The sequence below is a fragment of the Anticarsia gemmatalis genome, chromosome 21 (assembly GCF_050436995.1).
Source record: "Anticarsia gemmatalis isolate Benzon Research Colony breed Stoneville strain chromosome 21, ilAntGemm2 primary, whole genome shotgun sequence".
NCBI lineage: Eukaryota > Metazoa > Arthropoda > Insecta > Lepidoptera > Erebidae > Anticarsia > Anticarsia gemmatalis.
In genome coordinates, this window is record NC_134765.1 from 7,607,053 (window position 1) to 7,634,969 (window position 27,917).

Consider the following 27,917-nt stretch of genomic DNA (forward strand, 5'->3'; position numbering starts at 1 on the left):
TAGAGCACTTACGCACTAGCGGCTAACCGCGGGGGCGGCGAACCGCGCGGCTAGCCGCTTTTCCAGTTTAATATGCAACCGCTTATGATTGTACCTACGCACTAAACCGCCACAAAATTTCAACCGCGGCGGTTGAATGGAGTGTCGCGGCCCGCTTCGCGTCTAGCCGCCATCTTGTATATACGCACTGGCGGTTAGTTTGCGGCGAGCCGCCGGTGAAGTATGCACGTATTTTCAGTTGCGCAGCCATGAACTTCGACACAGAGAAATTCATTGTTGAAATTCAACAACGAGAAGCTATTTGGAATTGTGAAGGAGCAGTTTATAAGAATAGAAATTTAAATTTAAATTTCTCTTCGGGTTGGATACAGTCACGAAATTTAGTATCTTGTCCTTTGATGCTGTCATATAAAACTGTTAGTAGTTCTTCAAATGACGAAACACTCATTCTAACATAGCCGAAAAATTTATCTTGGTGCTTCTTCAGTTCTTGAAAACAACTTGCGAACTGGCCAAATTCGTTGCGTGTTTCTAGTAAAGGATGAATCCAGTATCTTTTTTTATTTTTCTTTCGTTGTTTTCGGGAGTAAATATAAATAACACAAGCTATCTCGACGGCGTCCATTTTGTTTACGAGCCACGCGCCTTCGAGCGGTCCAACCGCTTAACGCGGTTTCATCGCGGCTGACCGCTATGGCGGCTAACCGCGACGAAACCGCGTTAAGCGGTTGGACCGCTCGAGTCTAACCGCCTAGCGGCCAACCGCTAGTGCGTAAGGTCCCTTAATATTCATCTTGCGGTTGAAGACGATATTTTGTTAGTAATCGTATTTATGACATATTTCATGCTGTAACCTGTAGCGCGATTTCTACAGTCGGTACTAGCGAGAACCGAGTGTTTGATATTTAAAATGTGCTGCAGAAATAGTTCTCACGATGCCCGCTAGAGGCGCTAATAAAATTTCATACAAAATTTCTCACTAGCTAGCTGGTCGTCGGTAGACGAAAGCAGTAAAGAATCGTGCTACTGAAGTCGAAAAAATATGTTTAGGAGGTTACCTTTTCTATCTACCTACAGCATACAGTATATTATGTTTGTTTGATTGGTGTCTTAAATTACAAATCATTATGTTGTTGAAAGAAAAAAGATAATACTTATGTTTTAAATAAGTAAAGAAGTTATAGGTATGTATATGTATAGGAACAAAAACATGTTAATAGTCTGTTTCTTATGCAACACTTTGACCTTTACTGATCCAAAGATTACGTTGTTATTGTGTACATATTGTACGTAAATTTGTTATACAAAGTACCTTATATTTATAGTTCCTAATGTTAAGCAATTTTTATTATCTTTTAATCTGCTAAATTAATAAATTTAACCCATTTATGTCCCACTTCTGGGCAAGGTTTTCCTCCCGGAATGAAGGAGGAGGCAATGAAGTGCGGGGTGGGGACTTTGCATACTTCAAGAACTGTTCTAAAGAACTCTGTCTTGTCTCTCCTTCACCATTGGAACAAGTACTTTTTTCTAATATATACATAACTTCGAAATGTCATTAGTCTAATATATTCACTAAATAAAGTAAGAAGTTATCTACATAGATTTTGTTAAATTGTTGAAGATATTGAAACACAATAAAGCGACGACGAAGACTGTCAGTTATTACCAAGACGAATAAAGCTGCGAAAAAACAAACAAATATCTAAACATTAATCTGAATACGTTTTTTCTCGAATTCAAAGTAGGCTTAGTAACGAATCAAGCACGAAATACCGAATCTGTTTGTTTATATGACATCATAAGCTATTTCGTTGTCTGTCGCGCCAAGCATACATTATTATCACAAGTACATCAGTTATTCTATAGATAGCACGTCGTTCATTTTGTTTGTGGCACCGCTGTACTTACAAACATACACGTTTATTTTGATTACTCTGCTTCTGTAGATCTCAGCGTGATGTTTTATATACCTTAAAATCTTTGTAGTGGCTATTATACACTAAAAGACTCTTTCCAAATATGTCCGTTGTCCAGTAGTTTTGGAGATAAATGCTTTAAAACAAAATGAAATATTTTCATATGTTTTAGTATTGTAAACAAAGTGATTTCTCGAAGTAAGTCATTTTATTCTAACGTTTTATTGGTTTAAAAACATTGGAGAAGTTATAATACACAGTGATATATGTATATTTTGCTCCAGTTATTAAAATTAAATCAGTTTGATATAGGTACAACAAAGTTGCGTTAGTTGTTTGTTTGTGTTTCTGTTTATCAGTTGTGTGTGGAGTGCTTCGTTCATGTTCAACAAATAGTTTTCCTGCAATGATCGTAAGTTGTATTGTTTATTTCGTTAAGTAAATTGATTGTGTAATATCATTTTGTTATAAAATTTTAAAAAGGTAAATGTACAACAGCTGTCCACAAAATTATTTCGATTACTTTTTGTAGAAATGATGTATTAGTTAAAATTATGACCGTGAAAATGTAGTACCCTACATTTTGATTACAACTGACTGAAATTTACAACTGATGGTTATGGTTATTTGCCAATTATAAGGGGTACCTTATAATTGGTACCTTATAAATAACCATCAGTTACGTAGATTGATAACAAATCAATAATGAAAAATATCGTATTACTTATTTCAATTCTAAATTATGGTTTGTAATTAAGAATTAAGGATAATTTATTTTATGACATTAACATAAAAATGTCAAGATATCAGATTAGCGGTTGCCTTTGGTATTCATTGAGTTCATGACGCGTTTATATTATAATATTTGTACAATTGGGAAACAAATTAAAACTGAAAATGAAAATAAACGTCTTTTTGTGAGAAAATTATAATTTTGAGAACTCAAAACTATACCTGAATTTAAATCTATAGTTTATTTTCTACATAGTAATCATATCTGTCAAATCCATCGTCGATATAAACAGCAGTGATTACAATATCTTTATCATTCCTTCAGAGAATGTCTGTGACGAGGTTGTGTCTGGCGCTGTTCGCCATATTGTCATGTTGCGAGGCCTACAGGATTCTCGTGGTGTTTCCCATGCCTGGGAGAAGCCATTCCATCCTTGGGAATGGAATCGTGAGACATTTGCTTTCGGATGGACATGAGGTGAGTTTAATTGTGATGTACTTTTTATATTCTTAACAAGTGAAGTCACTGATTTCGCAATATAGTTGTTATATTAAGAAATCGATTGAGACTGTATTTATGAAATACCTTAACTTAACTAGATGGTAAAATTTTGATGGAAGAATTAAAGTTATACAGATAAATAGATAATACTCAGGTATACGATGGAATAATCAGCCCTTAATAAAAAAAATCACTGTTTGTTCTTTATTTCTTTAAGTATATTTTAAAGTGAAATTCAAACAAGAATTAAATGGTTAGTGTACTTATTCTTTATTTATTAAGAGATACCTTTAATTAGCCCATCATTAAAAAAGGGATCTTTGGATTAAAAAAATAATGTTAACAATATTGGTAATCGTTGAAGTTTTAACACGGGCGTATTCTTATCATAAATAATTTTGATACAGTCGTAACTATAAGGATAATACTACTAATATAATTTGTTTATATATTTTAATTGGTCTTACAAATGGTAGGTACTAAAGCCAAAATTATACAATTATTAAATAACAACACTCAATTCGTGTTTTCCGGGTGCGTTAATAACAAACAAATTAGACTGGTGGGTGTTAGTAACAAGAATATGTTTCAAATCAAACAAGATTGTTGACAATGGTCTCTTATGTACTAAGTACCTAATGGTTTTATATCTATTCGTCTTCAATCAATATTATAATATTTCCTGTTCGACTAAGCGATTAGTAATGGTACAGAGTTCAATACTTTGAAATGAAATAATTAAATATATATAAATAAATAAATAAATATAATTGGACAACTCACACACGGTCATTTGATTCCAAACTAAGCAGAGCTTGTACTATGGTAACCAAATAACTGATAAACATACTTATATACTTCTAAATACATACTTATATAGATAAATGACATCCAGGCTCAGAAAAAATACTCGTGCTCATCACACAAAGATTTGTCCCGGGTGGGATTCGAACCCACCACACGCGGCGCTACGGTTGCTGCGGCGAGGTGACCGCTTAAACCACTGCGCCAAACGTGCAATTGTTTAAAATGTAAAGCCACATGAAAAATGACAAAAGTAAGGTTGTAGAATAGCCGGGAATATTATATTTTTGGTGCTCTACGAGTTGACCGGTGTCCAGAAATTAGAGTATACTGTGCTGGGTTTCGAACGTCTGACTGCCTTTTTATGTACTGCTGCTATGTGCCTTGCTTCTAGATTAGCCTGGGTCCGCAAAATGCAGATGGATGGCCTAAAAAGAAAGGCCCAAATAATGAAGAAATGATTAAAAAACCTAAGATTTACTAGCTCTTAAAACATCATTAATCCAAACTTGCATAAATAGGTGAGATGCTTATAGCTAGTTGCATTTACCTGTTAGCAAATGATTAGTGAGTTTAGTAACTTTAACGCGGGGGTTCCATATGGTGGCCGCTTAGTGGTATTTGAGCTGAGCGTCACGTGCTTTGAAGGGCTCGTAAAAAGTCGGTCTTGGTTATTGTCAACTACGATAACTGTCGTTAAGCTATGCAGGCGGCTTGAACAACTTTGACGTTAGGTTTACCACTACATACACATTCATGATCGCACCTTGCTCCTTGTTCTAAGCATAGGCATATACCAAAGAACGCCACTTGGTACCATCCTTACAAACTTCCCTTGCTTCATTTACAACCATACATCTTGCTATGCAGGACCGCCGGTTACGAGTAAGGACTACGTACCTGACCGTTGTCATTTAGATCAGGCAGATCACCGATATCTTCCGTGTCTGTCTCTCTAGAGCTAACGACTAATCTTACGAAAATGAAAATTGTCCAACAGGTGCTCTGAGTACTCATTAGTAGGTACAATCAATTGTTACACCACTCGGTAAGATATTACGGGTAATGACCGTAAGATACATGAGCTAAGAGATTACTATCAATATTTCACAACATTATAAAATGTGTTATACCTAATTTTTTTTTATAATTAAGTGGTTTATGATACCCCACAGACGGAAGACTGTCCGTGGGGCAACTTATAATCCGTAGATTAAATAAATGATTATAAACATATACATTAGGTACATAAACGTAATTATATTACTTTACTGTGGCAGATTGATTAATTGTACCTTACGACTAACATAAACTAAGTGTCATAATTTGACCTAAATTAATAAATGATGTGATTTTGATTTTTAAATGGATAGTGTTGAACGATGTTATCAGTGCATTATGTAAAAATAAGTAATAAATAACTTTAAAACTAATAAATAAAGAGCCGTTACAACATTTTCTAATCAGTACCATTGACTAAAAAAATTGACAATTGAATTTGCTTGAAGAAAATAGTTCTTACGTTCTTTCTATTAAGCAAATTTTAAGCCTAATTAAGTTATTAACTAGCGGACTGGACCGACTTTGTCCCCGTATACATAGTAGGTACAATTTTATCCCGTGGATTGTGAAAGTCTTGATCCAATCGGTCCCATACCGTCGGTCGAACAGTTTTAAACATATAAAAAATAATTATATTTATATAGTTTATTGTTCTTAAGCGCATACATACATTTCGGTGATTCATTTTGATTTATATAGATGCGAAGTGGAATGACGGATTTCATGATGTTTTTTTGTTGTAAAAAACTGACATACGTCGAGGAAATTATTTAGTTGACCAAAAAATGTTTACAAAAACAAACCAAATAGCATTTATTATTAAGTTTTTTAGCATAAGTGCGTCAAAAAGGGGGTTTTTATTAATACCCTATTGCTGTCCTGCTGCTGGACATCAGTAGTTCGATTATCTATTACTATCGACTACCGACAACCGACCTGTCATCGAGAAATTTTGTATGAAAATCTGTACCCCGATTCTCTACCACTATCGACTACCGACAACCGGCTAGCTACCGAAATTTTGACATTTAGAATGTACTGCCAAAATATTTCCTACGACACCCGTCAGAGGCGCTGATCAGATTTTCATACAAAATTTCTCGATGACAGGTCGGTTGTCGGTAGTCGATACTAGTAGAGAATCGAGCTACTGATCAGCGCCTCTGAAGGGTGTCGTAGGAAATATTTTGGCAGTACATTCTAAATGTCAAAATTTCGATACTCGACAGTACCGGCTGTACAGAATCGTGCTACTGTCTCCCCTCTATGATAGACAGTCTATCCTTATCCAAGCGTAGCACAGTAATAGCTACTAAGAATTTATATCTAAAGGAACCAAAATTGCACGTTCTCTGGATTCCCGGTTTCACTAATTCTGGTTAAAATATCTTATCAGATGGAATTTCATCAGTTTAGGTCGCCACGCTCTTTGCGTCGGGAGGTCGTAGGTTCAATTCCCACACGGAAGAATTGTAATTGTTTGTGCGATCCACAAATATAATTGTTTTGGGACTGGTTGCACTTTGTGTCCGTTGTTTGTATGTTTGCAAAAGTACTCGCGACACAAGAGCTTAGTGCGAGATTTGTCTTTTAAAACAATAATAATAGTTGTTTTCCTCTATTTGCTGTTATTTTATCTATAGAATAAGTTATCCGATACTAAGGTGTGAAAATGTTCTTAATATGACTGTAATTTTTCAGGTAACATACATTACACCGTTTGAATACAAGCCGGCGTCACCTAAACTGCGAGTGATCGACGTTAGTGACAATCTCAACGCTATTCCAAGTAAGATACATATGATGTGATCACGTACTTATTGTGTAGTTTTGTATAATCAGTTATCTGCTATCAATAGTAATAATCAATGTTAAACTATCACTTCTTTGTTAATATCTGTTTAAAATATAGCTAACTTAGGATGTACTTTAAGAGCTGTTGTAAGACAGCGATTCCTTCATTGAGATATAAGCATTTCAAAGTTAGATTTAAAATTGTTTTTCGGTTCATAAAAACCTCGTTGAATAACAGACTGATAATTCATTTTATGATATAATAATGTAATGAATTACAGTTCCTATAGCCTCAGAAGTTTGATTAAATTTGCGTTAGATAATTATGAAATGATTCATCATCATGATTAGAAATCATAAGTTTATCCATGAGGTACTTGCCTATGCTTTTGAGAAAATGTGTTAACGTAAGTTGATATTATGTTCTTTCCAGAGGATCTTATGAACTTGGAAACGTTAATGAATCAAAAGTTCGACATGATGGGTCATGGGATACTGATGTTCATGATGATCGACATGATGGCGAAGACTATTAAGAATCCCAATGTACAGAAGATTTTAAACAACGAGAACGAACATTTTGACGCAGTTATTACTGAATGGATGTTTAGTGATTTGCCTGCTGGGTAAGTTACCTAATAGTATCTAGGATAAATTCTGTTGTTAGCATGTAAACGATTTGCTACTATATACAATAATGATATAGCTTTTTAACATATATGATATGAAGTAAAATGCCGTACCCGTTTATTTCATACAAGTTGTGTGACTATTTGAAAATTTGTAACACATCTTTTGATAAGGGTCTTAAAAAAATTTAAGGAATATCCAAGTCAAATGTGCCTAAGTCAAAAGCTGTATCATATCTTTATATATATAATTCTTCTGTAAGTGTGTATGTCACTGAACTTCTCCTAAACGACTGTACCGATATTGATGAATTTTTTTGTGTGTGTTCAAGGGGATCTGAGAATGGTTTAGATTCACAATTTTGTCCGCTGGACAATGTTTTTTTAATTAATTTTTAATTTATTAGACAGGACAACGTCTGTCGGGTCCGCTAGTTATGTATAAAATTAAAATTACCAGTACAATTTATTTCAGTTACGCAACAGTATACAACTGCCCGCACATCTGGGTGTCCTCCATGGACCCTCACTGGGCAGTTTTGAATCTGATCGATCAGCCGTGCAACCCCGCGTATTCTGGAGACTCCATGTCAACTACCCTGCCTCCTTACAGTTTCTGGCGTCGCTCAGTTGAATTATTTACTCAACTTAAAGCGCAGATATACAAATTTGCGTAAGTATATAGAAAATTGTTGTATTTATATACAGTCAGGCAGGAACTTTGCCTATTTTGCAAATAATGCTTTGATAGAAAAATCAAGGAAGTCTCCTGACATATCCATGAGGAGAATTGAGTAAAATTAAAGAAGTTTACACAAGAAGTCACTCACCAACCTATGTCGGAGGGTCCCTCCGACATAGGTTGATTATTTTCAAAAGATCATCTCGGTGACTTATAGACTCCCTCCAAAATAAAGCCGTCAGTACATTTGGCGACTCTATAAGATGTCATGAAGAACCACAACGATGACTAAACACTATGTTTCATTTATTCCTAAGTATACAGATGTGACCTCAAAATTATTTCATATGATAAAATAATTCGTTAATTATTTAGGTACTTTGATGGAGCAGAAAGTCGTCAATACGAACAATTATTCGTGCCGTTGATAGAAAAGCGAGGAAGACAAGCCCCTCCGTTCTATGACGTCAGATACAACGCGTCTCTGATGCTGGCCAATGCACACGTGTCTCTGGGACAAGCCATTGCTACGCCACAGAACTTCATAGCTATTGGAGGATATCATATTGATGAAAATGTTAAGCCTTTACCAGAGGTTTGTGTGACACCACTACTTATTTGTCACTGAACATTTTGGACGCTCTTTTACCTCGTCAAATCCCTACAAAAATGATATATTTACTAAGATATTGCGATAATCTTTAATATCTGGTCTTACATAAACCCCGAGAGTGACTTACAAGCATCATATAAAATTATTTGACTGAAATTTTTATAGACTTAATTTTTTTGGTACGATTTTCTTACAAGTAATACCTACTAAGCATATTCATAAAGGCTTGATGAACAACACATAATTAACACAACAACACGTACTTAATTTCAAGTTCAAGCAGTTGAAACTATCTTGTATGTTATCTACAGGACTTGAAGAATATAATGGACAATGCAAAGCATGGAGTGATTTACTTCAGCATGGGCTCAAATCTGAAGAGCAAGGACTTGCCGGTCGAACTCAAAGCTAGTCTGCTCAAAATGTTCGGAGAATTGAAACAAACTGTACTATGGAAGTTTGAAGAAGACCTTCCTAATACGCCTAAGAATGTGCATATTTTGAAATGGGCACCGCAACCTAGTATTCTAGGTTAGTATTCGCAAGTAAAATTATTGTTCACAATATCATATACCTTTTTTTGCTTTCTCGTTGTCGGGGAATTTGAAGGGTACGACTTTGTAAAGTCCCCAACCTGCACTTGGCCAGCGTGGTGGACTCAAGACCTAACCCCTCCCCCTCGTTTGGGAGGAGACCCTTGCCCTGCAGTGGGACAGAAATGGGTTATTAAGAAATGACTTTGTAAACATTTGTTTATGCTATGCTCCAAAACTCCTTTACGGCTAGTGACTATTTACACATATTAAACATAAAATAAAGCTTTTTAATGGGAATAAGTAGAGACCAATCTGCCATTATAATTATGATTTCGATACTTTCAGTTTATTTCTAGAAATATTTAAAGTACGACATGAAATATTCCATTCACTTTTTTATAATATTGTTCTTGACTATTCTGCATCTATTTATAGTTTAATTCATATTCCAGCTCATCCAAAGACCGTCGTCTTCATCACCCACGGCGGTCTCCTCTCAACGACAGAAACGATACACTTCGGCAAACCTATCATCGGTATACCGGTCTTCGCTGATCAGTTTATAAACGTGGTCAGAGCAGTGCATAGAGGCTACGCGGTTGAAGTAGAACTCTCATACACTATGGCTGACAAACTGAAGGCGGCTATTGAAGAAGTGACGAGTAACCCAAGGTATGAAACTGGTTTTGTTATTTAGGTTACATAGCCTGAAGCTACTTTAATTCAGAAACTGTTGATATATTAGTTAACATGGTGATTATGAATAGGCCAGCATTCAGCAATGATCAACATAATTTTGGTACTTTTATTTAAGTACTCTAGGAAATATGAACTCTAGGAATACTTGAAATATGGTTTAATACTCCGTGAGACACCTTTATCCGGTGCTTCAAAATATTACTTTTTAACTAAGCTCCTGATAAATTCAGTTGGGACTGTCAATAAAAAAGTATTTATACCTATTAACTATGTTATAAAATATTTTGTTTCACAGATATGCAGAAAAAGCCAAAGAGCTATCATTCGTATACCACGACCGGCCCACAACACCGGGCAAGACGTTGTTGCACTGGGTGAAGCACGTGATCACCACCCGCGGCGCTCTGCATCTCCGCTCACCGGCTCTACATGTGCCATTCTATCAAAAGCTTTACTTAGATCTACTTGTAGTCATTGCAATAATTTCCTTTGTATTGTTCAAAGTGTTCTGTCATTTCTGCTGTTCAAAGAAAAAGGTAGTGAGTAAGAAGAAACGCAATTAAGTAAGATATCATTATATTATAGAATCATTGGATTCCCAATTTCTGAAGACTTGTTTAGTTTTTTGAGTCCAGTGTGAATAGGGTTGATATTATTATTAAGGCAAAAATAATAATGTAAGTAAAATAAATGATTACATTTTTTCAATTTGTCGTTTCAATTTAGTAGGTACATTTTTATTATACTCTTTGTTTGACCTTATTATTCCATTTGTTCCCTCTCAATTTCTATGCTAGAATGGAAATAAAATATTCGAACGAGATCCTTCATTAAGATCATCGTAAATAACTTTCAGTTCTTTATAATATTTGGTTACCCTACTTCTGAGCAAGGGTCTTCTCCCGAAACAGGAAGGGGGTTAGGCTATGAGTTCACCACGCTGGCTAGGTGAAGGTTGGGGACTACTCACGCCTTAAGAAAATGTTACATTACTTTAAGGCATGCAACATTTTACTGATTTCAAACCTCTTGCGTCGGAGGTGCCGACTTATACCGCCGGCTATCACTTACCTAATATACTATGATATGCTACTAATTGTTTACAGATCATTTTTAAATTAAATTCCTGTACAAATAAATTAATATCATATCTCTAAATCCGTGTGAAATCGTAATATTTGTTGTGAAATAGTCGAGGGGTATGAGATAAAAAAGCTTAACAGATTATAATTTATCATCAGACATCACGCACTGACCAGGTGTAAAAAACGTACGCATGGAACATAATAAAGTCATGAGTCATAATCTAATCGTAGTTGTTGATAAAAATGCTAGTGGACTTTGTCCACAATAATTTAGTAGCCTGTTTGATTAGCAAGTGTCTGTAATACTACTTTTGATGTTTTATTGTAGGAGTACATCGTAGGGAAGCGCATATCATTGGATAATGCTATGTATCTGTAGCTCGACTCTCTACAACTATCGTCTACCTACAACAAGCTAGCCATCGAGAAATTTTCACGAAAATCTGTTTAGCGTCTCTACCGGGCTCCGTAGAAACTATTTTGGCAGTACTTTTTAAATTTCACTCTCGATACTCGACAGTACCGGCTGTAGAGAATTGTGCTATTGCATTCGAACTAGCTTTGCACGAGGAAGTTAGAACTTTTTAATATAGCTATTTTAGGGCCAATTTTGTCACAGAGTAAAAAATGATCTGTTAAAATGATGAATATATCTACATACGCTATTTGAAATTGAAAATTGGCTGCAATCGTTTCAGCGGTATTATCCAAAGCTGGTTAAGTGGATTTGCACTATCTCCGACGTTATGCATGTGTCGATTATAGTGACAGTAGCGTTAAATAGATGATACATTACTAATTATATCATTGATGTTTTTTTAAATTATCATTGAAGACACGACAGACAAGACAAGTCATCGCTATTTATGTTCTTGAAATTGAAATTCATACTGCTCCGATTGTACTTAAACTATTGTCTGAAGATCCATTCTTCTTTCCACCCAGACATTGGTGCCACATTTTAGGGCGCATTTTCATTGGTCGATAGCGGGAGATTTATAAACGCATGCCGTAACCCGTATGCGGTGAACCGTTTTCATTATGATCAGTCATTTCCGCAGCATCATGATCATCATTAGCATTCACATGTAGTTACAAGAAATGACTGACGACGTCTTAAGGCACAGGTGCTAGAAAAGGATACGGAGTCCTCGAAAGCTTTGTACCAACGGAGTTATGGACTTGCTCATTTCATTGGGCGATAGCCCGCATACAGGGAGTCCTCACATTTGGGCTAACGAACGATTTCTTGACCAATGCGCTTTTATTTCGTCTGTGTTTATAGATAAAATCTCTTTAGTTTAGTCATATTTTTCTAGATCAGTGTTATCAACACACACGATATTGGTTGCATTTATGACTCATCTCTGATGAAATCTGTATTTTTTCTTGACTTAATCGTTGATGGAATTCCATAACATCTGTTTAAAATTATAATATCGTAAGATATAATAGAAAAATACTGGCGGTGCTGAAAAACGTGGAGTTCTGACTTAAGAGCAGACAGAAGAAATTGAATTGCACTTATGTGAGGAAATAAATAAGTCTAATTTCAATTTATTCTTTGTAAAACAAGGAAGTTACAATTAAAACAAAAAAGAGCTCCTTGACCATCATTTTCGAGAAGTTAAAGTGGTAATTAATTATTGGTTAATCATTCACCAAGGTCTAAAGGCAATCTTTGACAATTTTATTCCAATAAAAAGCATTTCCTGATTCGTTGGATTGCTATTTAATTATTCCATTTGAAATTTTTCCAATCGAGATCAATTTGTGACAAACATTGTAGTGTTTTCTAGTGCATTCACTCGCAAAAAGCTTTTTAGATCCATTTTGATAATGCACGAACCCATTATGACACTTCTGTTTTCATCTATACTGACAGTAAATAGGCGTTGGTTTGTCTGTCTGTTACGTTTCCACGTCAAAACTGCTGATCAAATTAACTTGGCAATAATTGGAGACCGGTACGATATACAGGAGCGCGATTCTCTACACTTGGAACTATAGAGTATCGAGAGTTTGACATTTAAAATGTACTGGAAAAATAGTTTCAACGACGTCCGTTAGAGGCGCTGATCCGATTTTCATTTTTTTCGATAGCTAGCTAGCCGGTTGTTGTTACTCGATACTAGTAGAGAATTGGGGTACAGGATACATTTTATTAAAAATCGTGCGAGCGGAACCGCGATTGTCAGCTGATTATCATTACTTGATAGCATCCAGGTAAATAATAAGTGCAGCAATTCTAGGTCTTAAAGCTAGTAAACTATAAATACTTATCATTTTATGAGCGACTGCCGCATTGCATACGAGAGATAAGATAAACGATACAATGAGTACTACAAATTGTTGATATGACTCGAGACAAGGACGGGACTGAGCATTGTAATTCATAAGCTGTTGTTTGATCTACAGACATGCATACGTATTTGTTTAGATATTGATGTAACAGATAGGGCCTCCATAGAATAAGGTACCATGGAATTGCTTTAGGATTTTAGGGTCAATTTGATAATAGTAATAAGTAAATAGGTCGCATAAAAAGATTGGGACGAGTTCAGCCTTCCGGCTCTTGGTGCTAAATATCTCTATGAAGTATGAATAAATTAGTAGCATTGCAAATAGTGTAATTGACCTTAAACATGCCCATTCCTTTCCATTTTCAAGCAATCCCTATATTAAAAAGTAACACCGTTCTACTGGTCAGTCGACTTTAGTAAAGCCTTTAATAATACCATATCACAGCGCTAAATTTGGGATATATAAGAATCTTCAGGTTTTGACGTTGGATGTTAGTTGGTAAATAGAAAAGTTTTGTCTTCGTATATTGAACAATTTATACGCAGATATTGACAAATCAAGGTACTGAATTGAATATAATCAGTTATTTTTAAATTAACCCAGTTACCTGACAATCTTCAAGTTTATCAAATTATCTTGAGATTGATATCAAAGTGCCTAATGTTCTTATAATAACTACTGTTTTGAAACTAATATATTTAGCATCTAAATAAACGTTGTATATAATGTATTTCAATGTATTTAAAGTGGACGGCCAGAGAGTAATCTCACCAAGTCAAACTTGGGGTGGTACAGAGATAATAAGGTGCAATTAATGACTCAGCAGTTTTTTTGATGCAATTAAATAATATTGATAATGAGTACATTATTATCACTATAATTATGTCGTCTTCCTTTGTTGTTAGATTACGTTACAGTCATGTTGTTTTTGTATATTTTTTTGATTTGCTTCTTTTGTTAATTGTACTCCAACTGTAACTACTCCTCGACCCTTTAAATCATATATATACCTTATAAATAGAGCTTAGCGACCTACAAATACGTGTAAAATACCTTATATTCGATAAATAAAGAAACAGTAAATGCATTAAAATATTCAGAAAATATTCCCTTTGATAAACTAACCGATTTTTATTTAGAAGTCCCATAACGTTTATCATTATCAATCATCTATAGGTGGCACCGATGGACTCATTTGCTATCTGAAGTACAGAATAATTAAGTGTTGTTCTAGAAACGACTACCCATCTAAAACTTGACCTTGACTCTATCGCTTAACGACCGTTCAATGTACCCGTCACAATTATGCCATGGGCGATCAACACATGATTAATAATTCATCACAACTATTTTAGATCAAAAACTTCTTCATAACTTTTTTAAATCATGTCTAATAGATCAAAAGAATAGAACAAAATTGTACTTAATTTAGGTCTTGCGTTTTTTCAAACCAGTATTTTGATACGATGAAGTATAGAATTGAAACGGCATAACTTCTTCTTCTTAGCGTGTCGATGGCAAACAAATTATAATATTAAATTAAAAAAGTGTATGACACTTTCTGTCTTGCTATACACTGCCAGCCCAGTATTCAGCTACGTGTACAGCGTTTTCTGTACAGCTCATAAGGTCCTGGTATGAGCAAGAGTCAGGGCACTCCGGGCATGACAACATGTCACGGCATAACTAATTATAGAGAACTCAGTATTGTGAAGAGCATCAGACAGTGTAGTTGTTGTTAAACAAAATATATTATAGATATATTTATTTTTATTTATATATAAAAGAACGTTTGTTATTACCCTTGATCTCCGTGATTGCTGAACGCAGTTCAATGTAACGTGAGTACAATATGATTATTTCGTATTTGGTAACCAATTTTGAAGTCATTGCCACAAAATGTTCCTGTTTACTTGTACAATACTAACAACTACCAATTAGATGCGGTTTCATAGATTGTTTACAGTGAATAAAGTTGTTTATTTACACTCAATACATAAGACTTGTTAGGAGCAAAAAAATTGATGGAAATTCTTTAGTATTCTTTTTTTTTTTGTAGATTTATTGAACGTCCATAGTCCAACCTTTTAGAAGAGTTTCATGACATGTACGATATATCAAAATTATAATTAATGTTGAAATAATATTTATCAAATTAAACAGCTGTATCAAACAGGCCACCGTCACGTGCATTTGCATGTGCCATTTATGTGTGGCCACTGATGTTCAAAATTAACCCTCTTTTTCATAAACACACTATAAACCCAATTTAGTTAAAAGCCTATTAAAATATGTTTTCTCTTTTTCATTTTGCTAAGGAGTGAAAGAAACAAAGCTCTTTATAAACCTTTCATAACTAGATATATTTTTATGAATAAGAGGGTAAGTATATTGTATGTTCTTCTAGCCGCAAACTTCGCATACAAGACTCTCTACTAAGTTGTTGGACTAAAGCTCTATACTATTTTATTGTTTTACTATACATGTTATGATTAGTGTTGCTAGGTAAGGAATATGATTATATCAGTGTATTTAATAAATCTTGTCATTGAATATGATAAATCGTTATCAACATCTATTTATACAGTTATTTATTTCGAAACATATATCAATAATATTGACAGATAAAGTATCGGCTTGATTTGTTGGGTAAATATGCACTTTGATCGTATGAATGAGGCAGTTAAGGACGACTAGGACAAGCCAAATTATGAGTAAAGTAATAGAAGCATTCCGAACAATATTTTGATTTGTTTAGAACTTTAGATGCAATATCCTATAATAAAATAGTAATGGTCGCAGATAGTAGGTGATGTCACTGTATTTGTAGTGCAGATAGTTCAATTTATTGTAATTAATATTGTTACACAATACCGGCGTAATAAATGGGTGGATAAGCGTGTTGAATAAAAAAATAGATATAATAATAATTAGCCCCGATTTAAAATTGAACCAAGTAGTTCAATACTTACTACAGTCTTATACAGTCTGTCGCAAGTAAACAAATAAAGTTATTCCAAATTTTTAAAAAATTTGCTCAACACTGGTGGTATTTAGTCTGATTTCTATGTTAAGTTACATGTTCGTCGTACAATCCATCTACGATGTAATTCATATAATTATTAATACCATCAGATTCTCTGACGAGAAAATAATGATTAAAACTAACAAAAACAACGCATCTTTATTCTGCTATAGTTTCAATCTTTTCTTTGGATTTTCAGATAATGACTTCGCTAATTCTGTTAGCGTTTTGCCTGACACTATCGTCATATACCTGCGATGGTTATAAAGCGTTAGTGGTGTATCCTATGCCATCCAGAAGTCATGGGATACTTGGTGATGCTGTTGTCAGACATTTGCTAAAAGATGGAAACGAGGTAAGTAATATTTTTATATATAAATACGATTTGAAGAAAGCTAATTACTTTGTACTAACTTATAATCGAGCTGCGAAAGGTCTAAATACATTTTTTAAGTCAAAGAACATATGTTTTTCAGATAATAAAATGTGCTGACTTTTCAGAGTTATATTGATAGAGACGTATAATATTTTACGTCTCTAACATATCTATATAAGTCCAAAAATGTACAGGTTATAGAGAAGAGGACCCAATGTATCGCCTTGGAGGACACCATAATTAATGTTATGTGTTATGTTTTTCAGGTGGTGTATATAAATTCTTTTCCATACAAAAACCCTCCACCAAATCTTCGACAAATTGATGTCAGCGCCAACGCAGTTGCTATGCCTCGTAAGTTAAACATAATAAAAATGGCCATATCGGCTTTACAGTAGCGCGATACTCTACCACCATTCGGTATTGACCACCGGCTAGCTTTCGAAAAACTGTATGTAAATCTGAATCATTAGTACCTCTATCGTACGCTGCAGGAACTAACTTTTTACAGTACATTTTGTAAAGCCAGACTCTCGATACTCGATAGACTGTCGAGAATCGCGCCACAGAATCCAGATTTTAATAACATAAACAATGATTTCTAACATTTTCTAGATGTTATTAATAACTTTTTAATTTCAGTGCATGCTATTAACATTAAGAAGCTAATAGAAAACCGAAGAGTGAATGAACACGGTCATATAAAGCAGCTCATGATATCACTCGTGGTTAAAACTCTTGATGTTGAAGCTGTGCAGAAACTACTGAGCGATCCTAATGAACACTTTGACGTTGTGATTGTTGAATGGATGTTCAGTGATATACTGGCTGGGTAGGTTTTGCTTCAAGATATGATTTTACAAACACTAGACATAAGATAATCACTGATCTTTTAGTAGGCCTCCTGGAATGAGAGAGTGCTTAGAGCCATCGTTGGGAAGAAATGTTAAACTTATTAATCAGATGTGTAAATAATAACGAATAGTGATGAATTACAAAACCTCACAATTATTAAAATCTACTTTAGAAGTGGTGCAGGGCCTAGAATTCGCACTTTGCCAGCACGGTAGATTCAATGTATAGCTCTGTCTCTATTTCGAGAAGAGACCTTTGCCAGCAAGGTCACCGAAATAGGTTAAATTTTACTTCAATTATTGTTTGTTCTTCCAGGTTGTCGGCAGTATTCGATTGTCCTTTAATATGGATGTCGCCAGTCGAAGTTAATACAGAGATATTGAAATTGATCGATGAAGCACCAAACCCTGCGTACAGCGCTACTGTCTTATCTGGAAATATAGCGCCTTTTACATTCAAACAAAGGTTGGAAGAATTGTGGTCCAGATTAAAATTGGACTATTTGAATTATATGTAAGTACAAATTTACGCATTTGCGTAGACTTGAATGAAGGGCAAGAAAGCTTGTGTTTGTCAATAGCACTTGTTTAAGCATTTTACTCAGAAATGTATTAAGTATATCGAATATCAAAAGCAATAAATTTGCAAATAGACATTTTAAATGCATTCGTAATTTATTCTAGGTATCTTTCGACAGACATAAATTTATTGCTAGATACCTACCAAGGAAGTATGAATAGATAATAATAATACAGGTATAATCAAATATTAATTGTTGGTTTTTTATTTACGTCTAGAATTATTACGTTTCAGGTTCTACGATAGTATTCAAGCTGAAGAATACAATAAACTTATAGCTCCATACATTACCAAGAGAGGTCGTAAACCGCCGACATTTAAAGATGTCAAATACAATGCTTCTTTGGTAATAGGCAACTCACACGTGTCGCTAGGGGAGGCGTCGACGTTGCCGCAAAATTATATACACATAGGAGGATATCATATTGATGAGAATCTAAAACCTTTGCCTGAGGTAAATACTTAGTTTACTATACTAATAGAAATAAGTAAATCTGTTAGTATAACTAAACACATATTACTTAGTCAAGTGTCTTTGGCACTTACGTTTGTATTCAAATATTGTGCGTGCAAATATAGGGGTAACATCATTTAGATTTAAATAACCGACAATGGTAAGAGCAATATAATTATACGAATTTATATGCAAATAAGAAAAGAAAATTGAAAATTCCTATAATTATTTATTCCTACAATAGATCTAAAAACATAAAATATTTATATTAAACAAATTGAAATAGCCCGAAACAAGTTCACAACGCTAGCAAGCCAATTGCAGCTGTTATTTTTTGAACGACTGTATTAAGACAGATATATTTTTAGGATTTAAAGAAAATAATGGATTCAGCAAAGCACGGCGTGATATACTTCAGCATGGGCTCAAATCTGAAGAGCAAGGACTGGCCGGATGAAGTGAAACAGAACCTCTTAAAGTTGTTCGGAGAACTCAAACAGACCGTGTTGTGGAAATTCGAAGAGGACCTGCCTAATGTGCCTAAGAATGTACACATATTGAAATGGGCACCACAACCTAGCATATTATGTGAGTTGTGAGACCTACATTCTTCAACTTCCCAATAGAGGGGTTATTATATATATTATATTTTCGATCATTATTTTTATTTAATAAAATATTCTCTCGTGTCTTTGCCAAAAATAAACCATATTCGTATCTCTGCGGTCTAAGCTGAATTATACAACTTATTTACTTAAGTTCTCGGGTTTGATTCCGGGGTCGAACTGTAAATGAGTGTTATAAGGTGTATTTTATTTATTTTGGAACGTCCTTATTTTTTAAAATTGATTCTTTAATTTTGTCTTTTCTTTTTTATATATTTTCCATTTATTCATTTGGTTCTCAGCCCATCCGAATTGTTTATTCTTCATCAGTCACGGCGGTCTTCTGTCGACAATTGAGACTATCCATTATGGCGTTCCTATCATCGGTATACCGGTGTTTGGAGACCAGTTCATGAATGTCCGAACTGCTGTTAACAAAGGTTTCGCTTTGACAGTCGATCTGACTCTCAATGTGGCTGATGACTTGAGAGTAGCAATTAATGAGCTCTTATCCAACAAAAAGTAAGTTCATTATAGGATAGAATATTTAAGGTATAATAATATTTTTTGTTATGTGGCTCGTCTTAAGTCTATGAGAGAAACTTGATACAATAAAAACCTTATAAATTCATTGAAATATGGTTATAGGGTAGTAAGGTACTTGTATTTAAATATAGAACACATTAAAAACTAAATTTTCTGAATGTGTAACAAAATTAACTACATCATCAAGGTATATAAGTTAATATGTAAGTTAAGGTTATTAACCTTAACTTACATATTAACTTATATACCTTTACTATTTATCCAGGTACACAGAAAAAGTGAAGGAATTATCATTCATTTATCACGATCGTCCAACGAAACCTGGACAGGAGTTGCTTCATTGGGTCCGCCATGTTGTGCACACACGTGGGGCCATGCACCTAAGGTCCCCGGCGCTAGGGGTCCCGTTGTACCAACGACTGTACTTAGACCTGTTAGCGTTGATTGTACTAGCTTTGTTCTTTGTATCAAAGTTATTAAGACTGGTCTGTGCTGCAACGTGTTCAAAGAAGATAGATAGTAAGAAGAAAAGGAATTAGAAATAAGTGATAAAAAGGTACATAATAATATATTATTTTAAGTATATGCCGAAGTTTTATTTGATAGGAAATAAATATAACGTTTTACAAAAGCGTTTTTGACTTTTGCGTGAGTTAAACACCGTTATGAGCAGGTATGAGTTGGGGGACTTTTGCAATCCTTCAATAACTCTTTTAAGTGTTTCCCTTGGTTATAATATATCTCTCTATGACTTAAATAGGAGACTAAGGCTTATAAAACTTCGATTTTTTAATTTCAATCTGTGCAAGGTTATAAGGATCGTTTCTATATTACTTTGAAAATACCGTTATTTCGTATTACTGCGAGAATAGGCACAATGTGGGTAGATTGATAATCGAAAGCAGGGTACATGTAATGTTATGTCAGTTTTAAGGTGCGAGATGACAAGTTTAGAACCTCGCGATTGTTTTTAATTGTCTTCAATGGGTCCAAAATATTGGGATCGTGAAAATGACTGTGTTTAATTTAAATAGAGTGTCAAACATGGGAAATTATCTTTATATTTAAATGTATGTAAGTAGTACATGTAAAAGTGTTTTTTGTTTATGGGCTGAACCGAATTGAATGTTTGTCAGGTTGATAGATTACATCATAGGACCTTTAATATGGCCTTACACAAATTTTTATTTCCTGCAAAATAGCTCGTATCATTTTTTATGAACTAGATAATCTACGGAAGCGATTAAAGTGAGTTACATTGGTACAATCACCTTAAAAGCATCAAAATAACATAGATGTCTATAAATAGCTGTAACGTAATTAGCAACAGAATCGTGACAATCACTCGTGTGCAAAGAATGATGGCTGTTATCATGTTTGCTGCCTTTTTGTTTATTGGGTTATGATAGTAGACCGTGTAGGTATTACGTGAGAGCAAGATAATTAATATATACCTATAATTATTGTAAAAATAAAACGATTGTCTGTTAAACCTATTTTCTTGACAGTTTTGATAGATTTAAATACGGTTAGGGTAAAGGCTACATTTACTTATAAAAAAGTGGATGCTATTAGAAAGAATACATATACAATAAAAAAATACTTAAGGAGGGCTCACTCATAGATGATATACTTAATAGGACTAAATTTTTTTTAGATTTAGTGGAAAATCGTACCGACATTTGCAATTATTGCTTGTTAACTGTTTACCTTAGTTATACAAGCAAATATAATAACAACAAAAAAGAGACATAGGAAGTGAATAGAAAACAAAGATAAACGAATAAACAAAAAGCGGTGCTATTGCACCGAGAAGAAATGGCTGAATTTGTTTTTAAACGACCAAACTACAATAAACCTAATTTGAATGACATAGAGTTCAAATCAGCGATCAAAACTCTTATAGTCTACTTTGGACTCTTGTTTTATTTGTCATGTAATTATATTCAATTGATTATTCACTATTCTAAATGTTTACATTTTACAATTCAGTCTAGCTCGTTACTCGGGAATAATTTCACGTGTCAGAAAATTTGTCTTTCGTGCATTATTTTACCTATATTTCAGTGTTAATAATTTACTTCTGATTCAAAAACTAAAGTGGAAAAATTACTTTCTTACCTCATAAATCTCATCGAATCTCATAAACCCGAGTTTAACACATTTATTGAGGGCATGCAAAGTCCCCAACTCGCACTTGACCAGCGTGGTGGACTCAAGACCTAACCCCTCCCCCTCATTTGGGAGGAGACCCTTGCCCTGCAGTGGGCGGAATTGGGAAATTTAAAAAAAATCCAAGTGTTCAAATTGTATTGAAAAACAATTCAGGAAGTATCTTATAATTTAAGCTTTTGATTCTCAATATTATCAACAAGATGTTTATTAAACCAACAATTATTGATAACTTGTTTTAAACAGTGACGCAAACATTAGCTTGTCTTACAGTACTGATACTAATAATAATAATATATGAAAGCAAAAAGATATCGTTAAATTGAAATCTTCTCCACGTATATATACTCCGTTGAGATATATTTAGTCACAAAAAGTACCTAGCTGTGATTCCTCGCTTGGTGGCCTGATATAACAATTGTCTGCTCTGATCAATGAATTGACAATTCAAAAGTAAGTACGACTATTAGTAATATTGTTTACTTATTTCTTATTCTGTTTGCGACGTAACTATTTTCTTTTAATAATATCTAATCATAAAATTGTGCTTTATTTATGTTTTGTATTTTTTGTGTTTGGTTATTATCTGAACAAAGTAAGTATATAAATATTTAGCAATCCATAATCTTCTTCGTACTTTTAGTACTTACGTACTTCAAATATCTACTTTCATCATTATAGTTGTTTAACCTCAATTTCTTACAAGTTACTGATCAGTGAGGATTGAGTTTCTATAGTGAATCTTATTAGTCCAAGCGTTGGCCATTGTCATAGTAGGTAACAGCATAATAATTGTAAATTTATTATTCAAATAATTTATTGTACCCGGTGAAGAGAAACGCTGTGAAGACTACATTTTACTTCCTTAACTTGCTCCTAAAGAAACTGTAGTGTATTCTGCACCAGTATATTACTGCCTGCCTCTTCAACAAATACTGGCGTGGTTAATTTTAGACATAAAATAACAAACGCGAGTTTGTATTGCACGTGCACAATGAAACTGATTGTACGCATTGTGCATTGAAAACTCTTATATTATAGGTTACGGCGGTGGAATGGAACGGAATACAGCAAAAACGCTTTTAACGCATTATAACCAAGTTAAAATCCTTTGCAGAACATGAAGTCGTTATACCTCATCGTGTTATTGTGTGCCTGCGATGCTTACAAGATACTGGTGATAACTCAGATGCCTTCAAAGAGTCACTCCATCCTCAACGATGGTGTTGTTAGACAGTTACTCAAAGATGGTCACGAGGTGAGAAATTTGATGTTTCTTGAACATACGTACTTGTGTTTGTCTATAACTATTGTCCTTACCTTTATTATATTTGGAGTCTTTGTTTTTACATTGGTGTTGTTTAATACCAATATGTTGTACTATTACCGATTGACCGGCGGCGTGGTTCAAGTTCAGACTTTTATATCTATACTAATATTATAAAGCTGAAGAGTTTGTTTGTTTGTTTGAACGCGCTAATCTCAGGAACTACTGGTCCGATTTGAAAAATTATTTCAGTGTTAGATAGTCCATTTATCGAGGAAGGCTATAGGCTATATATCATCACGCTACAGCCAATAGGAGCAGAGCACCAGTTAAAAATGTTACGAAAACGGGGAAGAATTTCACCCATTCTCTCTAATGTGACGCAAGCGAAGTTGCGCGGGTCAGTTAGTTTTATACTAAGCTTGTTATTTTTCACATAGTTCCTCCATCTCTTTCTAACGCTACCTTTCCATATCACGTTTACACTTATTGTTGGTCTATTTCTTGAACCCAACGTACGATTATTTCTCAAATCTTTTTCTATATCTATCGTTGTTTGATTTCTAGGTAACTTATTTAAGATCTATAGAATACAAGAATGCTCCGCCAACGCTTCGGCAGATTGATGTTAGCGACAGTGGGAAAGTAATGCCCGGTAAGCTCTATTAATTTCCATATTTTAACAACATTTGGCAAAGATTAAACATATTAACAAAATTGTACGTCTCCATTCTATGTGTATTTGATGCCGGCAAAACTCTTAACCAGTCAAAAGTAGTAGACTAGCAAAATAAGTCAAAAGTACCCAATCAATATATGGGTGGCCAATTTTCAAATACTGGGTGCATTTTACTCAAAATAACATAAACACGTCTACCTTTAACGTACTATAATGACTGCTGTTCAAAGATAAATAATCACAGTGTTTTGTTCTATTTCAGCTGCTGTTATCAATATAGAAGCTTTAATGAAGAACGAAGTGCAATGGACGACACACGAGTTTGTGAAACGTATGAAAGCAGCGGTCGCTATAAAGACTGTTGAGAATAAAGATGTACAGAAGTTGTTGAACGATCCTAATGAACATTTTGATGTGGCGATTATTGAAATAATATACAACGACTTACTAGCAAGGTATTAAGTGATAAGAGATTCTCAACCTTATTGATTTAACATAGAATTGAAATTTAATTGAGATTGCTGTGACCCGGCACGACTTTGCTCGGGTTTTTGAATACGTTGATTTAGTTCCCGTGGGAATTTAGATCCCATCGATTAACCTAATAAAAACAAACACATAAAAAAATGGTGTAGAGATTTTAAAGTTATGCGTGGCAAACATTGCGTGATTTTTTTTTTATATTAAATTTATATCTCGTTCCAGTATTGCAGCAGTATTCGATTGTCCATTAATATGGCTGTCTCCAGTAGAAGTGAATTCCGATGTTTTGAGTTTAATCGATGAAATACCAAACCCTGGACAAGTTTCTGATATTTTATCTATGAATACAGGCAAACTTTCATTTCTCCAACGAGCTGAAGAGTTGTGGTCATTGATAAAGTCGCAGTTTACTAACTATTGGTAAGTAGATGTAAGTAGTAATAGTCAGTATAGTACAGTCATTAACATTATGATACTCTCATTCTCAGAGAAGTACCTGCACTCTAGTGAGCAAGAATAAAAAAGAAAGCATCTTCATCTTTTATAAACTATAAGATGAATATGCTTTCTTTTATAAAACCACATATTATACATTAATTTTACAAAAAAATGTTCTTCATTAATCTCAAATGAATCCGATTGTGTTGCAATTCTTTAACCAATTGTTTACACTAAATTCGGTGACTTTTGTGTAAAATTGACATATGTGGTAACTAAGGCTCTTTATCATCAGGTATATTGACGACATCCACATTGACGCATACAACAGACTGATAGCACCAATAATCGCGAAGAGAGGAAGACAGCCGCCTTCGTTTAATGAGATTAGGTACAACGCGTCCCTGGTGTTGGGATACTCCCACGTGTCTACGGGAGAAGCTGTCAGATTACCACAGAATTATAAACCTATTGGGGGTTATCATATTGATGAGGAAATTCAACCACTACCTGAGGTAGGGTATCTCTCCATACAATACTCGCGTTAAACTGAGATGTACTGTAGCTCGGTTCTCTACTACTATCGACTACCGACAACCGAACTGTCATCGAGAAATTTTGTATGAAAATCTGATGAGCGCCTCTGACGGGTAACGTAGGAAACATTTTGGCAGTACATTCTAAATGTCAAATGTCGATAGCTAGCCGGTTGTCGGTAGTCGATAGTGGTAGAGAATCGATGTACTGTATCTCGATTCTCTACCATCGCTGATCAGATTTGCATACCAAATTTCTCGATGATAGGTCGGTTGTCGGTAGTCGATAGTAGTAGAGAATCGAGCTACTGAAAAGCTTGGTTTAACGTTAATTTCAGTCTCAATCAAACAATAGCGCTGTGTGTTTACGGAACTTATAAAATTTTGAAGATCATGGCTAGTATGCTAGAGAAATCTTTGTATAACACGCAGAATAGTAATTTTTCAATGAACTAACTCTCAAATGATTCTTTAGGAAGTTACGGACAGGACTGCTCCGTGCCTCATGATGTACGGTAAACGATGTTAAAAAATCGGAATGTTATGTGCATCAGCTACAAGAATAATTAACATCTCAAAGTTATGCTTATTGCACAAAACATATTGGTATGACAATGACGCACAAAACGTAACATGTCACCATATTTCTTCTACATGTTCTGTTTTTTTCGCTTGCAAAATACCTACAGACCTACACGGTTATTAATCTCATGTTTTGAAATTTTTAGACCCCCCGAACGGGAGGTTAAATGTTATCTAAAGATATAATCCGTGCTTTTATTTATCACGTAATGATACGGATAAGTTGAAATGAAATGAGGTTGAAAAAATGTCTGTCATTGTATATGGATTCGATGACAAACATTTTTCTGTGTATTTACTTTTAACAACTTTGTTAGTATCTTCTGTTGTTGTTATTGTAATGTTATTACATCTAGCTCGATTGTCGGCGACACAGATTCCATAATACGCCATTCTGATTTGATTCTAGGAGTTGAAGATAATAATGGACAACGCCAAGCATGGAGTGATATATTTCAGCATGGGTTCAAATCTGAAGAGCAAAGAATGGCCGGAGGAAATCAAAAGAAACTTAGTCAAGATGCTGGGTACTTTCAAACAAACTGTGTTATGGAAATTTGAAGAGCAATTACCTAATACTCCGAAAAATGTTTACATATCAAACTGGTTACCACAGCAAAGTGTACTGGGTGAGTGGAAACAAGTTTATTTATAGGTGTAAATATACAAGCTAGTTAAATTATATGATTACTACTGATAATACCCATGCGTATGATTGCACGTGTGACACACTGTAATAGCGGTCTCTTCACGATATAATATTTACAAAGTATCGCATATTTATTGCGCTTACTATAGTATAGTACCCTGCTTTAACTTCATGCTTAAAGACAGTAACACTGAAAATTGTAATCCGATTCAACATGAGCATTGTCATGTATTTCAGTTTAAAACTAGTGAACGTCAATATAGTAGCCTTAAGTGGCTGAAAAAAAACGTAAATGAAAAAAAATTAGCATGCATAGTGACTACCAAACTATTATCAACTAAGATACAGCTGTCCAAAACTTCAGAATTTGTATATTTAATCATTATACAATAACAAATAGAGTAATTTTACAATATTTGTTTTCTATTTTTCAGCTCACCCGAACTGCATATTATTCATATCTCACGGAGGTCTCCTGTCAGTAACAGAGACAGTACATTTTGGAGTACCAATGATTGGTATACCAGGATTCTACGATCAGTTCGTAAACACCAAACGAGCAGTTAATAAAGGATTTGCTGTGAAAGTGGATATGACTTACAATGTAGTCGAAGACTTGAAAGTGGCTGTAGAAGAAATGATATCTAATCCTGTGTACGTTTTAATACCTATCATTTACTGAATAATATGTTTTTGGCCATAAGACGTTCGCGTTGAAAATGTAGTCATCGTTGTTTTGTCCTGTGATAAATTCTTGTTTTATATGTAGTTTTAGACGCATACCTTATATAGAGCATATATAGATTACTTTACTGATACCGTGACTCTGTCCGAAACTTAAGACAATAAATTGCCAGCTTGTTGTCGGTCTTGTGATTCCTATCGATTTTCATGAATTGCATTGCATTTTGCTCTACAAAGGCTTTTGGCAGCATCGAAAATACTTCTTCAATTTGTTGTTTATGTTTGCAGATATCGCCAAAAAGCGAAAGAATATTCATTCATATACCACGACCGGCCAGTGAAGCCGAACGAAGAAATATCGCACTGGGTGCGTCACGTGATTGAGACGAAAGGGGCGCCACATCTGAGATCTCCTGCTTTAAGTGTACCCTTCTATCAAAGACTTTTCCTAGATCTGGCAGCCATCTTATTAATAATTATTGTAATAGCTATTAAATTATTACGGTTTGCATTTTCATCGATATTCCAGAAGAAAATATCGGATAGCAAGAAGAAGAACCGTTAACTTTGTAAATAAAGTTTTGTTTTGTTTTCTTTGTGCCTTTGTTATGTTTGATACCCTTTTG

General features: G+C 34.5%; 2 protein-coding genes across 4 annotated transcripts; both read left to right on the top strand.

The window, feature by feature from the left end:
* Positions 1-1,861: 1,861 nt before the first annotated feature.
* LOC142982365 (uncharacterized) lies at positions 1,862-20,356 on the top strand. Its single transcript, XM_076128826.1, has 17 exons — positions 1,862-2,331; positions 2,977-3,129; positions 6,721-6,808; positions 7,247-7,439; positions 7,918-8,115; positions 8,500-8,719; positions 9,049-9,268; positions 9,726-9,945; positions 10,268-10,532; positions 16,586-16,741; positions 17,029-17,116; positions 17,405-17,594; positions 17,933-18,130; positions 18,431-18,650; positions 19,019-19,238; positions 19,558-19,777; positions 20,067-20,356. The coding sequence occupies exons 1-17, from the start codon at positions 2,326-2,328 to the stop codon at positions 20,338-20,340; spliced, it is 3,129 nt and encodes a 1,042-aa protein (XP_075984941.1). The 5' UTR covers positions 1,862-2,325; the 3' UTR covers positions 20,341-20,356.
* Positions 20,357-20,736: 380 nt separating this feature from the next.
* Positions 20,737-27,885, top strand: LOC142982428 (UDP-glucosyltransferase 2-like). Of its 3 annotated transcripts, none has more exons than XM_076128936.1 (9): positions 20,737-20,871; positions 23,091-23,231; positions 23,808-23,895; positions 24,182-24,374; positions 24,625-24,822; positions 25,136-25,355; positions 26,368-26,587; positions 27,042-27,261; positions 27,580-27,885. In XM_076128936.1, the coding sequence occupies exons 2-9, from the start codon at positions 23,094-23,096 to the stop codon at positions 27,854-27,856; spliced, it is 1,554 nt and encodes a 517-aa protein (XP_075985051.1). In that variant the 5' UTR covers positions 20,737-20,871; positions 23,091-23,093; the 3' UTR covers positions 27,857-27,885. The 3 variants fall into 3 exon arrangements, with proteins under 3 accessions (XP_075985051.1, XP_075985048.1, XP_075985050.1); XM_076128933.1 differs by having other exon boundaries at positions 20,744-20,875; XM_076128935.1 differs by lacking the exon at positions 20,737-20,871 and adding an exon at positions 21,808-22,426.
* Positions 27,886-27,917: the final 32 nt, after the last annotated feature.

What these genes read in the sequence shown, in the direction of transcription:
- LOC142982365 (XM_076128826.1), top strand. An exon ending in ACCACAACCTAGCATATTAT is followed by an intron (nt 19,239 to 19,557) that starts GTGAGTTGTGAG and finishes TTTGGTTCTCAG; the next exon opens with CCCATCCGAATTGTTTATTC. An exon ending in GAGCTCTTATCCAACAAAAA is followed by an intron (nt 19,778 to 20,066) that starts GTAAGTTCATTA and finishes CTATTTATCCAG; the next exon opens with GTACACAGAAAAAGTGAAGG.
- LOC142982428 (XM_076128933.1), top strand. An exon ending in CAGTGGGAAAGTAATGCCCG is followed by an intron (nt 23,896 to 24,181) that starts GTAAGCTCTATT and finishes GTTCTATTTCAG; the next exon opens with CTGCTGTTATCAATATAGAA. An exon ending in ACCACAGCAAAGTGTACTGG is followed by an intron (nt 26,588 to 27,041) that starts GTGAGTGGAAAC and finishes TCTATTTTTCAG; the next exon opens with CTCACCCGAACTGCATATTA.